Below are 14,754 nucleotides of genomic sequence, written 5' to 3' on the forward strand. Positions count from 1 at the left end.
CTTGCTCCAGAATGTGTTTACATCCCCAGTGAAGAAGCTATTCCTAGCATTAAATATGACTAAAGCACCAGTTTGCAACTATCCTAAAGAAAACAGCACATACAGCAAATGCAGAACTCTGTCTCAACTGTCACAGACCAGACTCACCAATGCCACCAGACTCTGCAGCAAGTACCCTGACCATCCATGTCCCAGTGCTGCCTCATGTCTATTCCACCACCCACAACCTGTTACTACTGTTCAAGGGGTGTCAGTGCTGCACAACCTACTAACTCTTCTCAAACGGATGTTGCACACAAGCACAAGTTTTTTTTCAAAAATTTGAAGAACTTGAACAGTTCAGAAAATGGTCTCAAACTGCCTTCTGAACCAAAACTGTCTAACCAAAGCTATCTTTTAAGTAACATTAAAGAAATTTGTATAAAAAGCATTTTTCTACAATAATGACCTCTTACTGAAGTCTTACTAAAGTCAGGAAGAGCCTTACCGGGGTGTTTTGGGTACATGCACCTTGTTGGATCAGTCTGAAACAGAGCAGCGGAAAGCCCTACTCCAGAATTAGGAGATCCTTAATCCTGGTCTTTAGGATTGAGGCAAAATTTCCTTAGTATGTTTCCTCTTATATTCAAAACATGCTCCAAATATAACAAAACATGACCAGATAAGACTAAACCGCATCACCAAAGGTGAAAGTTGGGATAAGACAAAACTGCAGCCTTTTAAACAAATAAAATAAATGCATAGATTTAAACTTTATTAATCCTTAAAATAAAACATTTAGTTCAAATCGGAGTTCTAGCCCCACAGATATTCTGCACTTCAAAAAGAAAAATCACACTCTGTCAGTAAGATATACTAAACTTCTTGACACTATGCAATTGGCTCCACTGTTAAGTGAAATTACAAGTGCTACATGACAGATCAATGAATTTCCCAAAACATTTTATACCTCTGCATACAAAATCCCTTGTTCTACAACATGCAAATGCATCCAAGTAAAGCACTGTTCTCCTATGTTAAAGTCTCTTCTGATCTTTTCAGGCTTGCTAACACAGTAATAGATTTAATGATCACTGCAACAGAATCCACAAATCTCAAACACCTGTAAAACTAAACAAAAATCAGCTTCAACTACCAAAAAAAGACCACCTTGTGAAAACAGATGTACAACATGATGGTCTAAGTGCAGTTTGAAATTTGGTAGTCAATTATATAAAAAAAGAATTCCATAAAAAAAAACCAAAAAGCATGAGTATATTTTTAAGGATCAGAGCAGCAAAGATATTAGCTTTAAACATCAAAAATTCCCTTCTAAGCACCATGTTAGCCATCATACAATAGCTTCAGGGAGCGAAGCAAGATCAGATGCAGATAACAGATGTCTAATATGCTTTAAAATATTTTTATGTTTGTTTTCAACTGTATTTTACCTAACATCTTTCACATAATAAAGATGGGATAAACAGGTTTACATTCTACAGAATTAACAAGTGTCTCCTTTTCCAAAAATCAACAGCTATACACAGATGTCTTCAGATGTGATCTGGTTCAGATGCTAACTGGTGAAGTGAATACAAGAATGATTTTGGACATACAGACTCAAGAACAAATCTTGTCCTTTTAAGCTGCCTTTACAAGTCTCAGCTCTTTTACTAGCTACCTCTAATTAATTTATCCTTAATAAATGCAAAAAGGTGATGGAGTTTGTTTGTCCTGACATGCCCTTGCCTTTCGCTTTATAGGCAGTTTTCCATCTTACAAACATACCAGAGGCCAATAGCATCTTTCTCTGCTTATCTTTCAAACCTGGCACCCTCCAGCACTATTTCACAAAGGCCACAGCTGTGTTCAGTCACCTGCAGCCATCCATTCTACCACTGCACCTGCCATCCTTGCTCCTTCGCCATCTCATGACCTGCCTTTCTGGACCTGAATTTGAGGAAATTATAAACCCTAAAAAGGAGCTATTAAGTCTACATAGAAGGCCAATTATCATATGGGCAAACCCACCCACGCTTTTAATTAATTACTGCTCCCAAGGTAGTAGGCGACAGCAGGAAGCTGTAGAATTGCACTGCTTTGTAAAATTGCTGTTTATGCAGGTAACATATTACTAGCAAAATCTTGATGGTTGGGCATACTCACAGTACAAGAAAGCTCAGGAATGTGCTCTTCTAGGTTTTTTTATCTTCAATATTACCAGCTCAATACCAGCTCAATCAGGTCCTTACACTTCACGCAATTAATTTTGCACTGACTAAATTTTCCTCTGTAATGTCTCTTTACAATTCTCCTAACTGGAAAGTTCTAAAATTTCTGCTTCCTAAAATAAAGTAGCAGAACTTGCATCTCTCTCCTTAATATTTAGGAATTTGTATCTGCATGCTCAAAAAGAGAAGAATTTTTCTACCGCAGAAACAGTAACAGGCCATTTATAAAACATGCAAGCGCATCGATGTATAAGAACTGAAGAGGGCAGCTGAGGTTCTTTCTGGAAATAAAATGCTAAAACCACACTGAAGACTTACAAATTGACATGAAATTTGAGATTCCTTGAACAATGACTATCCGGTAGTAAAGCAGAAAAAAGGAAAGTGAAGAACTGCATGCCCAAAATTTGAAAGCTATTCAAATAATTTAAATTTTTAATATTTCTTTCCTTTTTTTCATTTTCCAGTTTAATTCACACCGAGCAATACTCTGTAAGCTTGACTTATTTTGGACGTATGGTCAGAGCTAGGAGGACTATATCACTGGTAGTTTTGTTGCATTTTTTTTTTCAGTCAGTAAAAAAATGTGAAGCAAAACTGTTGTGAAACATTAACATTGACTTGTGCAACTGTAAAAAATAAAGTAATATAAAAAGAGTGTAATTAAAACTGATTACTTTGTCAGACAAATAAAGGACTACATGCATTTTTTTTAAAGAATCTTTCTACTAAAGATTAATGAAAAGGCTAAAAACGCTTGTAAAACCTCACAGCACTCAGGAACAAAACTTAATAATTTAAATAAAGCTGCTTGTAATAAGAAGCAGTATTTATAATCATTTTTAAATAGAGAAATACTAACAAAATAAACTTCCTGATAAGTAGCAAACAGTCCACAGCCAGTTCTTAGGACAAAAAGATGTTACAGCTTTTGACAAATTCTAACAGATATTAGAGCTATGAATTCTTGTAGTGGTAAATTCTTTCAGACTTTACTAGATATGTATGTATAAATATTTTTTGTAAATATATACGACATTTGAATCAGCATAAATTTTTTTTTCCAACAAAAATCTAGTACAGGCGAGAGCATTGCTTCTGATTTACTACAGAACGCTATCACAGCAATGGTAATCTTGCACTTTTACAAGAACTTGTTCTCAAGCAATAGATATGTATTTTTCAGTAAGTAAATGGATGGTTATATGCAAATGTCATACAGCTCCCCCATCTCGATGAAGATTTACCATGTTAAAGTTTCTACTGTAAAAAGAATAGTGTAATTTTACCATGCTAGACTTAGGGGATCAATTTACTAAAGCATTTAAAACACATAACCTAAATCCAGACTTTTTAACATTAATGGAAAGAGTAAAAATCAGATATTTAGAGAGGATGAATTTTAATCCTATAAACATGATCAATTTGGCATCCTCAAAATCAGCAAAACCAGTCAACTACACAAAATGAAGCCAGGAAATCACAAGAAGCTGGGCAACTTAGTTTGCCTTTTCATTGATATTGCATTATCTGTGACACAGTAAAGCATCTGAAAACTAACCTATGAATTGGTTAAAAGGAAAAATACAAACTTCAAATAAATAGAACCACATCTCCTGAAGCCTCATTTCTTAAGTAAGATTTGACTACTTTTTAGAGGAAAGGTATCAAAAACTTGCAAGATGCTCTTGAGACTAGATAAACTACACTGTATGTATTGTGCGATACACAAATAACATACCATACATTAATAACAGAGACAAACGTCTGCACAGTGTATTTATTACATTGCTTTGTTATTATTTTTATTACTCTTACCTAATGCCAGAAAGCTCTCAAAAACTGCATTATATATTTTGGAACTGTGGTTGGACCTCATTTAGACAGCTAACCCAGGGCATCTTAGCAAATATGACCAAGTGGTTCTTGAAAACCACTATTAACAAATGATTACTTTCTACCACTAATGGCATCAAGATTTCATTATGCTACTTTTTCAGTTACCAATCAAGCTAACAAACAGGCTGGTCAAGCCAACTTCAGGGGCAAAATGCACATGGATGATTTGAAGCAGCTCCTGAAGAAGAGAAGTCTCAAATTTCTCAGTTTGCTCTTTTGAGGTGCAAATTGAAAAACCAAGACAAACTCAGAGTCAGGTAAACTCATTAGTTTTTAAACGATAAACGCTTAACATTCACAGACATTAAATAAATCGGAGTCACTACAATAAATTGCTTGATATGAACAACATAACCCAGTTTGTTTATAATAAAGTCTCCTAGAGCTGACCACGAATATTCAAATAGCCCCAAAGTGATACCAAAAAGCAATCAGAAAAATGCATGTCTGGTATGCTGGAAGTTACATTAAAATGGCATTTTTGCTAGATCTTGTTATTGGAAATATTTGTACAGTCTAAGTAGTTTTAAGAATTTTCCCTTAGTTATCTTGAATATGCTTAAGGATATCTATATTTTAACAAGCTGAAGCAGAGCCATGAAACATATTTATGGCCAAGTTCCAGTTATGAGTCTGGCCAACTTTGGGACTCAGTGTTTACTTCTGACTAAGTTTCAGATCTCTTTGTAAAATATATCTGCTGTCACTACTAAAATGTTTTTTGTATATTATAATCTGCTTCAGACTAACAAGAGACAATTTATACTCTTAAATCCATCCAGATGCCAGATCAATAATAAAACTGTATACCCATTCAGAGCACAAAACAAGCTTGTAGAACCAAAGCCTACACTATGCACACCAGATCAGTCACAAGAAAAGTCAGTCCCTGCAGACAGACATGTTCCAAAGATTTGGAGAATCTATAAGGTTTTCTAATTTATAAGGTGTTCTAGAACATTCTGATAACAAAGGCATGGAAAACTTTTTGCAACGGTGAAGATTTCCTTGCACACGCGGCATCATGCTCTTTTTGCCTTTACTACCTTATAGGCTTTCAGATCATGTAGACTCAATGTTATCATCACAGGTGATGAAACAGAAGATGAAATTCTGAACTCTGCAGTGTAAACTCCATCAATATCCTCCTTTCAGCAGCTGATGATAAAAGTGATAGGCTTTATTTGAGGTCTGAGAGTCCCTTCAGATTACACCTGCTTTTCTTGTTTTCCAGTTTTACTTCAACCTAGAAGTCTTCCTTCAGTAAGGTGAAGAGTTGAAAAAATTATAATCAGAATGCCTCGTGGTATCCTCTAATATTGTATATCACTTAATTTCCCTGAAAAGCAGTAACTGCTGGCCATATCTAGCTCATCCCATTAAGAACCTATTTTTAATACTATCTTACCACTTAGGCAGAGACAGAACTTTTAAGTAATTATTTATTTGAATGATTCCTTGAGACATACTGATAATTACAAAGCACAGTACTTAATATTTCAACCTACCTTCTTCCAGCTTCTCTATGTTCATCTTTTTTATTTTTCCCTCTCCAAGGCAGCAATTACTTTTCACCTTAAACTAAATTATTTCCTTGAAAAATTACATAATACTCAAAGTTATATTAAAAGGTGATATTCTACTTCATTCTCATGGTTAGAAAGTAATAAGATTTGTTTAGAAACATTGGAAACCAACATTAAAATCCAAAAGACAATGGTATAAAACCTACTTTAGCTGAAAAGATTAAACAAACTATCCTTATGATCACTGTAGATCAGTTATTCCAACCTCAAATAGCACCTAAAGACAATACAGAGAAAAGAGTTCACTGCGGACAATATTGTACTTCAGACTCCAGCAGAGTGGTCTGAACTAGTGACCATTTCCAACATTTACCAAGGTCTGCTGATACCTGTGATTAAGGGACACCAGTAACAGTCTTATACTTGGCTGTGTCCTCATCAATTACTGGACTTCAAGTTTCTCCAATATGATGTGCACATCAGTGAGAGCTTTGTCAGCTGTCCTACTGTAGCTATACCAGCAATAAGTATTTTGGCCCCTGAACTACTAAGTAATGATGTATTCAAATATTAAAGCAGTTATCTGTTCATAGCCATTCATTATATCCAAAATATGCGTCTTTATCAGGTAAAGCAGTTAAAATTACCCACAAAGACTGTGCCCTGTGAACGATCAAATGTAGAGAGTTAGGACAATCAGAATGGAACAGCTTAATAGCTTTTGTCCATTAATTTACAAGAACAAAAGAAAAAATATTACAACTTTTGGAAACGTGCATCATATCGAAATTCAACAAACAGAAAAATCCATCAATAATAAACTTATACCACCTTTAAAACTTCACACCTGCATGACCACATATGACACCATCTTCCACTTCACAATGGCAGTAGCTGAACAGTTGTTGCCCAATTTCTAAAAATCTTTTGTGGTCTTCTCACTTTTCCATATAGTTTAACTTCAGTTGTGGTTTACTGTCACTTTGAATTCACACGCTCTTAACGTAAGTATGACTCCTCCTCTTAACACATAGGTTAGAGGCCCAGGCCCAAACCTTTAGAGTCCCAGACCCTGGAGACAAGAGAAGAAGCCTGGAGAGAGGAAGACTTGCCCTGGGTAGAAGAAGATTGGGTCAGAGAGCACCTAAGGAAACCCAATACCCACAAATTCATGGGCCCTGATCGGATGTACCCCAGAGTGCTGTGGGAGTTGGCAAATATCATAGCTAAGCCACTCTCCAGCAACTTTGAAAGATCCTGGAGAACGCGGCAGGTGCCAGAGGACGGGAAGAAAGCCAATGTCACACCAGTCTTCAAAAAAGGCAAGAAGGAGGACCCAGGCAACTACAGGCCAGTGAGCCTTACCTCCGTCCCCGGAAAAGTGATGGAACGGCTCATACTGGCTGTTGTCTCCGGGCACGTGGAGGACAAGAAGGTGCTCAAGAGTAGTCAGCATGGATTCACCAAGGGGAAATCTTGCTTGACTAACCTGATAGCCTTCTATGATGGAATGACCAGCTGGACAGATGAGGGGAGGGCAGTGGATGTCGTCTATCTTGACTTCACCAAGGCTTTTGACACCGTCCCTCACAATAGTGTGAGAAAAGTGTGGGATAGATGAGTGGACAGTGAGGTGGATTAGGAATTGGCTGGATGGCAGAGCCCAGAGGGTTGTGATCAGTGGTGCAGAATCTAGTTGGAGCTAGCGGTGTCCCCCAGGGGGTCAGTCCTTGGTCCAGTCCTGTTCAATTTATTCATCAATGACCTGGATGAAGGCACAGAGTGCTCCCTCATCGAGTTTGCTGATGATACCAAACTGGGAGGAGTAGCCGATACCCCAGAGGGCTGCGCTGCCATCCAGAGGGACCTGGACAGACTGGACAACTGGGCGGTGAAAAACCTCATGCAATTCAACAAGGCCAAGTGCAAGGTCCTGCACCTGGGGAGGAATAACCCCAGACACCAGTACAGGCTGGGGACTGACCTTCTGGAGAGCAGCTCTGCAGAGAAAGACCTGGGCATCAAGTTGACCATGAAGCAACAGTGTGCCCTCGTGGCCAAGAAGGCCAATGGGATCCTGGGGTGCATTAAGAAGAGAGTCTCCAGCAGGTCGAGGGAGGTGATCCTGCCCCTCTACTCAGCCCTGGTGAGGCCACATCTGGACTATTGTGTCCAGTTCTGGGCTCCACAGTACAAGAGGAATGTGGAGCTGCTGGAGAGAGTCCAGCGCAGGGCCACAAGGATGATCAGGGGCCTGGAACATCTGCCCTATGAGGAGAGGCTGAGGGAGCTGGGCCTGTTCAGCCTGGAGAAGAGAAGGCTGAGAGGGGATCTGATCAATGTCTGTAAGTACCTCAAGGGAGGCAGTGAGGAGGATGGTGCTGGCCTCTTTTCAGTGGTGGCCACTGACAGAACTAGAGGTAATGGCCACAAACTGAAGCACCAAAAGTTCCACAGGAACTTAAGGAATTTTTTTTTTTAAACAGTGAGGGTGACAGAGCACTGGAACAGGCTGCCCAGAGAGGTTGTGGAGTCTCCTTCTCTGGAGATCTTCAAAACCTGCTTGGACACAGTCCTGTGCCACGTGCTCTAGGTGACCCTGCGTGTGCAGGGGGGTTGGACTAGATGACCTCTAGAAGTCCCTTCCAACCTTAAGCATTCTATGATTCTATGAAAATACCTAAACAGTATTACCACAAACTTAGTCTTTTACCCTGATGTCCGCAGCACTCCAAACATACTCTTAAGTTATACAGCATGAAAATTAAACAACAGGTAAACCAAACTCATTTATAATGACAGGTCAGTCCCTGGACATCAAAAATCAAAGCAGTTCACTTGAAATTGTAATACAGATACTTCATACAGAGGCACTCGTTCCACCACTGAATACTGCTAGGACACACAAGCTTCTGAACACAAATCGTTTCACAGTAAAACTGTGCAAATTGTCCAGAGAGATGGTTCATTTTTCTCCCCCCTCCTTATTGTGAATGAGTACAGATTAAGCAATACCGAGGACAAAGTGGAACGACTGTGTTGCTCAAAGCTAATTAGGACTCCTCTTTAAAGGCTCAGCATCCCATTTTTGTTCTTGCAAGATTCCGAGACAGTACTTTGTAGTACAAAAACAAGGGGCTTATACCTGTATTTTTATTCTAAATGATTAGGCCAGCCAACATTGCTGGACCAGGTACATTCATGATTAAGAGATGACTTAAAATTCCAATTTCTTTTGAATCTTAACAAGCTCTACATATAAGAAAGCCAAAATCTTATGAGTTCAAAGGAGAAGAATTATTCTACTTCCTTGGGTAGAACTGAAATCATGGTGTTATTCAAGGAGTAGACAAGCACACAAGAAAAAAATCCAGGGGTCAAGGAAATCAAAAAATATCACTTAGTCTCCAGTTTTAAGAAATCTTAGCCTAAATATTTCACATCTCAGAGATAAAAGCTTTGTTGAACTACATGCATCAAGATAATTCCACCCCAACTAATTAGATTATACCAGTCAACAATCTAATGTAAGAGGTTGGGCAATAAAATCTTAAAAACAGAAATTAACAACCTAAACCTCATTTGAAAGCAAGAGAGTCCAATTCTACCCTTGGAACCATGAGCAGTGCTCCTTATTTCCAGATGAACTATGTCATCAGTTGAGAATATTATTCAGAGTGTTGCTGAAGTACAGACCCACAATCCCAGATCATGCTCTCAGAAAAATCAAATAATTTTCTTTACAATCTTTCGTTAATGTTCAACCTGGATTCCACTTGTGTACAGCACATTAATGGATGACCAAACATGGAAATCAGCTGAAAGACTAGAGTATAAAATGTTACTAAGGTTCACTTCAATATCAAGGTTATCATCAATGACAGAGACCACAGAATTATCATGTAGTGCTACATATAGTCACTCATTAAGGTTCAGCCAAAAAGTGAAAAAGGAAGAATATTTTCTTTAGGTCTTGTAGAACATGTTTTGCTGTACTCCCTCCAGACTCAACAGAATTTGAGGAGCAATGTTTATCAGAGAAAGAACACAAGCTACTATAGTTCTGCAGTTTTTATTATCTACAGGTTTTAAAAATCCAGACCAGATGAAGCACGTATCCCATCACTAGGTAAATGGATGCAAAATTTATTGACTAGTAATGCTGGAAATGAACATCTTCCTTCTGGTCTAAACTTGACTACCTTCACTTTGTAGATATTTTAAGTCTTCATCTGCCTAAATTCTTTATCCCACAAAGATACTGTCTATCTTATAGAAGTGTTTGAACACAGAATTAGACATTCTATCGGGACAGACTGAGCCCCTTACATTCCTCTGGGCAAGAAAGGCTTTCTCCTCTATTAAACTGAGATTTTTGAACCTACTCCAAATCAGCACCTTCTGTAACATATGAACATCCTACTTGGACATTACCAATTGTTTTACTAATACCTTACTCTCTAAGGCATATCATTGTACTGTGACACAGAATTACAGATTTAAATATTTAAGGATTGGGTGTTCCCTTAGCCCTAGCCTTGTTACAGTTATTCGTCCCCCTTGACAGCCTAATCTGTTTTCAAATTAGTGTTTTCAAGAAAACAAACGTCTATATTCACTCCTGCTCACAAGTTCATATAAGCAAGAAGTATATGAAAGCAGAGTGGGGAAATTTTGGGAGAAAGAGAGAAAAACAGATGAATATGACTAACAAACATGCTGTTTGACATTATTATGCATTAGTATTAGTACTCAGTGCAAATGAACTATTTATCAGCAGATGATACCTGAAGGCGAGAAATGCAGCCTCCCAGTCCAGCCTGTGGGGGGAAACACGCAAAAGAGGTAGAAAAGTGAAGAATGTGAGCGCATTTATAATTTCATATTTTAGTAACTTCCGTAACATTGTTGACTAAGCCAAAAACAGATCAGGAACTAGAGGGAAAGCAGGGCTGAAAGACTTGAAGGTAAAGACAGGAAACCTGTCCTCCACGCAGGGAGAAATTAGAGATATTAAGAAGTCACACAGAAGAATAGACAGTGTCATCATCTACTGAAGCCAACTGCTCCAAGACCAATAACCTTCAGCGTTGAAGACTGCATCTTAGCAACACTGCAAAAAACAGAAAAGCTGTGCGGGACTGCAGCTCCAAAGGCACTAAACGACACCATTAAGGCTAGTGACTAGTAAAACCATGAAAATCAACAGTGCTCAATTTTTTGAGAGTATATTAAGAAAAATACTCCGATCATGTCTGCCTGCAACTGTCATGACCAAAATTTTTTTCCTCTAAAAGAGAAGCTAAAATCTGCACAAACAGTTAAAGCTCCCCACTCTTGTCAAGAATAGGTGGAATTTCAAAATATTAAGAATTAATCTTATCAGATCCTAATGAGATATAAAGCCAAATACAGCACTTTTTTTCTGTTCCAAAACAGAATTGAAGGTTCTTTCTGCCACAGAATCTTAAGATTTTTTGGACAATAATACAGGAAGAAATAATTAATACATAATTCAAGTTATGGGGAATGCCAATATGTTGAATTCATTAACAAAACTAGTGAATTACTTTTAAGCCACTGGCAATCCAATAAGGTTTTGCCTTGGAAAAGCTTAATTTTATGTTTAATTAACATACCTGTTTAGGAAAAAAAATAGTAGAGTTAGAAGAAACCTCAATCTCTCCCAGTTCAATCATTTAATTTCTTAACTGCCTAAGAAAACAGAAGTGTAAGAATGCAAAAAGGCCAAACTCCAGACAAACTGGCCCAAAATCCTGTCTCCAAGGACTTGACAGTCAAAAGTCACTTACCTTGCCCATCCCTTGAGAGAGCATGTTTTCATCTATGTTATGTACAAGTTTCTCTTAAGAACATCTGATTAAACAAGTACTTCAGCTCACTATATTGCACAACTGTTTCACTATTATACCATTTTTACGTAACATCTAAATTTTATAATACTACATTTGAAGCCAGTTTCATTTTCTTCCCTCTGCAGCGAATATGAAGAACTAATGAAGAGTTCATTGCCCTCACTGTACATAACGTCAGATCTGCCTCTCTTCACCCTGTTCTTTGGTTTCCTCTTTTATTAGTGGAAAACTCCAAAACTTTATATTTTCCCTATGTAGTTTATGGTTTCCCTCTAAACTCTACATTCTGAATAGCTTAGACAAAATTTTCAGAATAAGCTGTTATTTTAGAAGTATATGCTCTTTTACCTTCTCAACAACACTAGCTATCAAATGAAACTGCAATTCCGAATCATGACTTAAAGCACATTAGTTATTATGTGTCCTTGCTGACTCCTTACGAGATCAAAAAGCTATTAGCAAAATACCTCTGAATAACATATCTAGACTAAACATATTCCTTAACCTGCTAACGCACATCCATTTTTGCCTCTATATTTACTGGAATAGAGCTACTAAGATTTTACCATAGTCTTTTCAGCTCGAAAACGCCCAACTAATATTAGAATATTAGATAAGTATATTTAGCTGTCATTGTTAATATAAACTATTTAAAAATACTTGTTTAGAAGTTTATTTCTCCAAATGATTTTATATATATTAAAATATATTATGTATTAAAAATGCAGCCCAATAAACTTACTGGTTTTAATTGTTATGTAAACAGTCATAAAGTTATTTTCACTTTGAGTAATATTAACCGTTTGAGAAAATTTTCAGTACTTGGAAAGCACCCAACAGACTCATAAAACAAGAATCTCTTAAAATAAAAGATTTCAAGCCTAAACAGCCTTGTACTACCAGTGGTCGTTTTCAACACTGCCATGTGAATTGCTTTCCTTTTTCTAGTTGCTTATATTTCTCAGTTTTAAGAGCAGTCTGTTCTTATGCCAAAAACTGAACATACACTCAGCAGTATTTGAATAATGCATCAGAATATATGTATGGCTCTGACACACACTGCAGTATCAACACCGTTAAATATAGTCTTTTATAGAACTGGAACAGCAAGTGATGACAGCTGAAATGAGGTGGGCAAGTTCTACTTGGGTGTATTTGTAATTTTCAGTCAAGTTTGCGTTGCAGTCTTTGTCTCGGGGTGCTAAAATTTTGCAAGGGAAAGAAAAGAAGAGGGTGGGTGCTGAAAAAAAAGTGTCAGTTCCTTTTCCTGTTTTCTAGAAGAAGGAGAAGAAAAAAAAAAAAAAGCCTTGCTTCCTGGCCTCAACGGCCTCAATTACAGGAGCTCCATTAACCAAAACACACCTAGGGAGAGATGCTCCCTCGCCTGCCTGACGCTTCTCGGACCATGCTGCGGGCAAGGCGCACGGCCCAGGAAGGGGCATCTCGCCGCGGCGCGCCGAAACGCGCATTTCAGGACGTTTGTCGCGGACGAGACGCCCCAGGGGCCCGCTGGCCCCTCCCAGGGCTCCTCTCCGTGCCCTCCGCGGGGCCGCCGGGACGCGAAGCTTCCAGCGAGGCCTCGGCAGTGTCTGGGGGAGGGACGCGCCGACACGGCGGACACGGTTCCGAGAAACTAAAGGTGACGCCCGCGCCGCCGCCTCCTCGCCCGGGGCCCTCCGGGACGACGGCGGAGCCCGCCCGGCGGCGCCGCTCTTCCCGCCGTCCTTCTCCCCGTGGGCCCTCCCCGCTGCCAGGGCGCTGACCGCGGTGCCGCGGCCGCCGCCGCGCACGGAAGGAGGTCGCTCCCCGCTGGCGGCACCGGGGGCGGAGGGAGCCGCCCGCGCCCCTCAGCCCCGTGCCCCCCGGCCGAGCCCTGCTCCCTCACCAGGTGTCGCCCTTGCGGAGGGCGGTTTTGAGCAGCGCCGCGATGTCCGTGCGCTGCGTCTCCAGATCCGCCGCGCCTCCCTCCGCCATCTTCTCCCCCCGGCACCAGCGGCGGCGGCGGCAGGGGCAGGAGCGCGCCGCGCTGCATGCTGGGAGTGACGCCGCCCGCGGAGACGCCCTCACCCCCCCGCCCTTCCCACAATGCGCAGGGCGGGATGCGGGGGGGCCCTGCCCACGGCAGCTGCCGCCTTGGCGGCTCCTCCCCCTAGCGGGCGGGAGGTCTCGTGGCAGCGCGCAGCACGCATGCGCGCACCGCCGGCCGCGAGGGCGGGCCAGGGAGCGGTCTCGCCAGGCTCCGCCCCTCGGACCCTCCCCTTGCCCCGCCTCAATCAGGCCCCGCCCCTCCCTCGCGGGCCACGCCCCCTCGATCCGGCTCCTCCTCTGGCCGCGCCCCTCGCCCGCAGGCGCCGCCTCGGGAAGCCTCTATGGAGAATTCCCGAAAACTGTTAAATCTGTGTTTTTAGGAAAGTTCCTGGAAAGCTTGTTTCCAAGCACATTTATACTACACAGTCCTGGGTGATCTCCGCATCTTAAATCATTGGATAAACAGCACTAGTAGTGGGGATGCTGACGAGTGCTCTCCCGCTCCCTCTGGTGAAAAAAAAATCGGTTTATATCCTGCTGCTTTGGGGATAATTGAGTTGCGGACACTGTTAATGTAGCTGAGGAAGGCGGTGGGCTTTCCGGTAATCACTGGGCCTCCGTGGTCACCTGCTTTTAGTGCTACCTGATGGATTCTTGTAAACACGGTGCATTGTTTTTCTAAGCATGGATCAAAAAAAAAAAAAAAGGAAGCAATTAAAATAATGTATAAATGCTCAGGCATCCAGTAAATGGGCTGCAGGTAACAGAGCGTGTGAGCTGCTGATCCCACTGATTCCCAATGCAGCACAACCTGTGCTCTCAGTTCCCATCTCTGAGTCAGTTAGTGGTATTAATTTCAGGGCTTTGTCTCCTGGGATAGAAGCCCCTCTGCTTCCCACTGGGAACATGCAATAGGAAGTGTCACCTCAAAGGTACCACAGAAAAATGTGCTTGACCTCTTTTCCTCCTAGACTCCTACAATGTAGCTGAGCCTTTATGGAGCAGAAAATAGGGTTTCAGGTTCCTTCCCCAAAGGCCTGTTGAGCACTCGAGGTCTAGGGCACTTTGCTGTGGGAATTTCCAGAGTGGTTTGGAGGCAATTCACACATACAGCCTGACACAGCAGTGTGAATACTGGTGGGTACAGGTTTTACATACAGCATTCACACATATAGTCATGTGAACACAGTGGAAACTTCACTTGTGGGTGAGAAA

General features: G+C 40.7%; 1 protein-coding gene across 1 annotated transcript in view; it reads right to left on the reverse strand.

Annotated features, from left to right (window-relative positions):
• Positions 1-13,549, reverse strand: part of USP15 (ubiquitin specific peptidase 15) — a 59,982-nt gene extending 46,433 nt beyond the window's left edge. Inside the window, exon 1 of the mRNA XM_088530376.1 lies at positions 13,397-13,549. Coding sequence (XP_088386502.1) covers positions 13,397-13,485 — 89 coding nt within the window. The 5' untranslated portion in view covers positions 13,486-13,549. The remainder of the gene's footprint in view (positions 1-13,396) is intronic.
• Positions 13,550-14,754: the final 1,205 nt, after the last annotated feature.

The sequence above is a fragment of the Tinamus guttatus genome, unplaced genomic scaffold, assembly GCF_059628265.1.
Source record: "Tinamus guttatus ecotype Peru unplaced genomic scaffold, ASM5962826v1 Tinamus_guttatus_pri_ptg000368l, whole genome shotgun sequence".
Lineage (NCBI taxonomy): Eukaryota > Metazoa > Chordata > Aves > Tinamiformes > Tinamidae > Tinamus > Tinamus guttatus.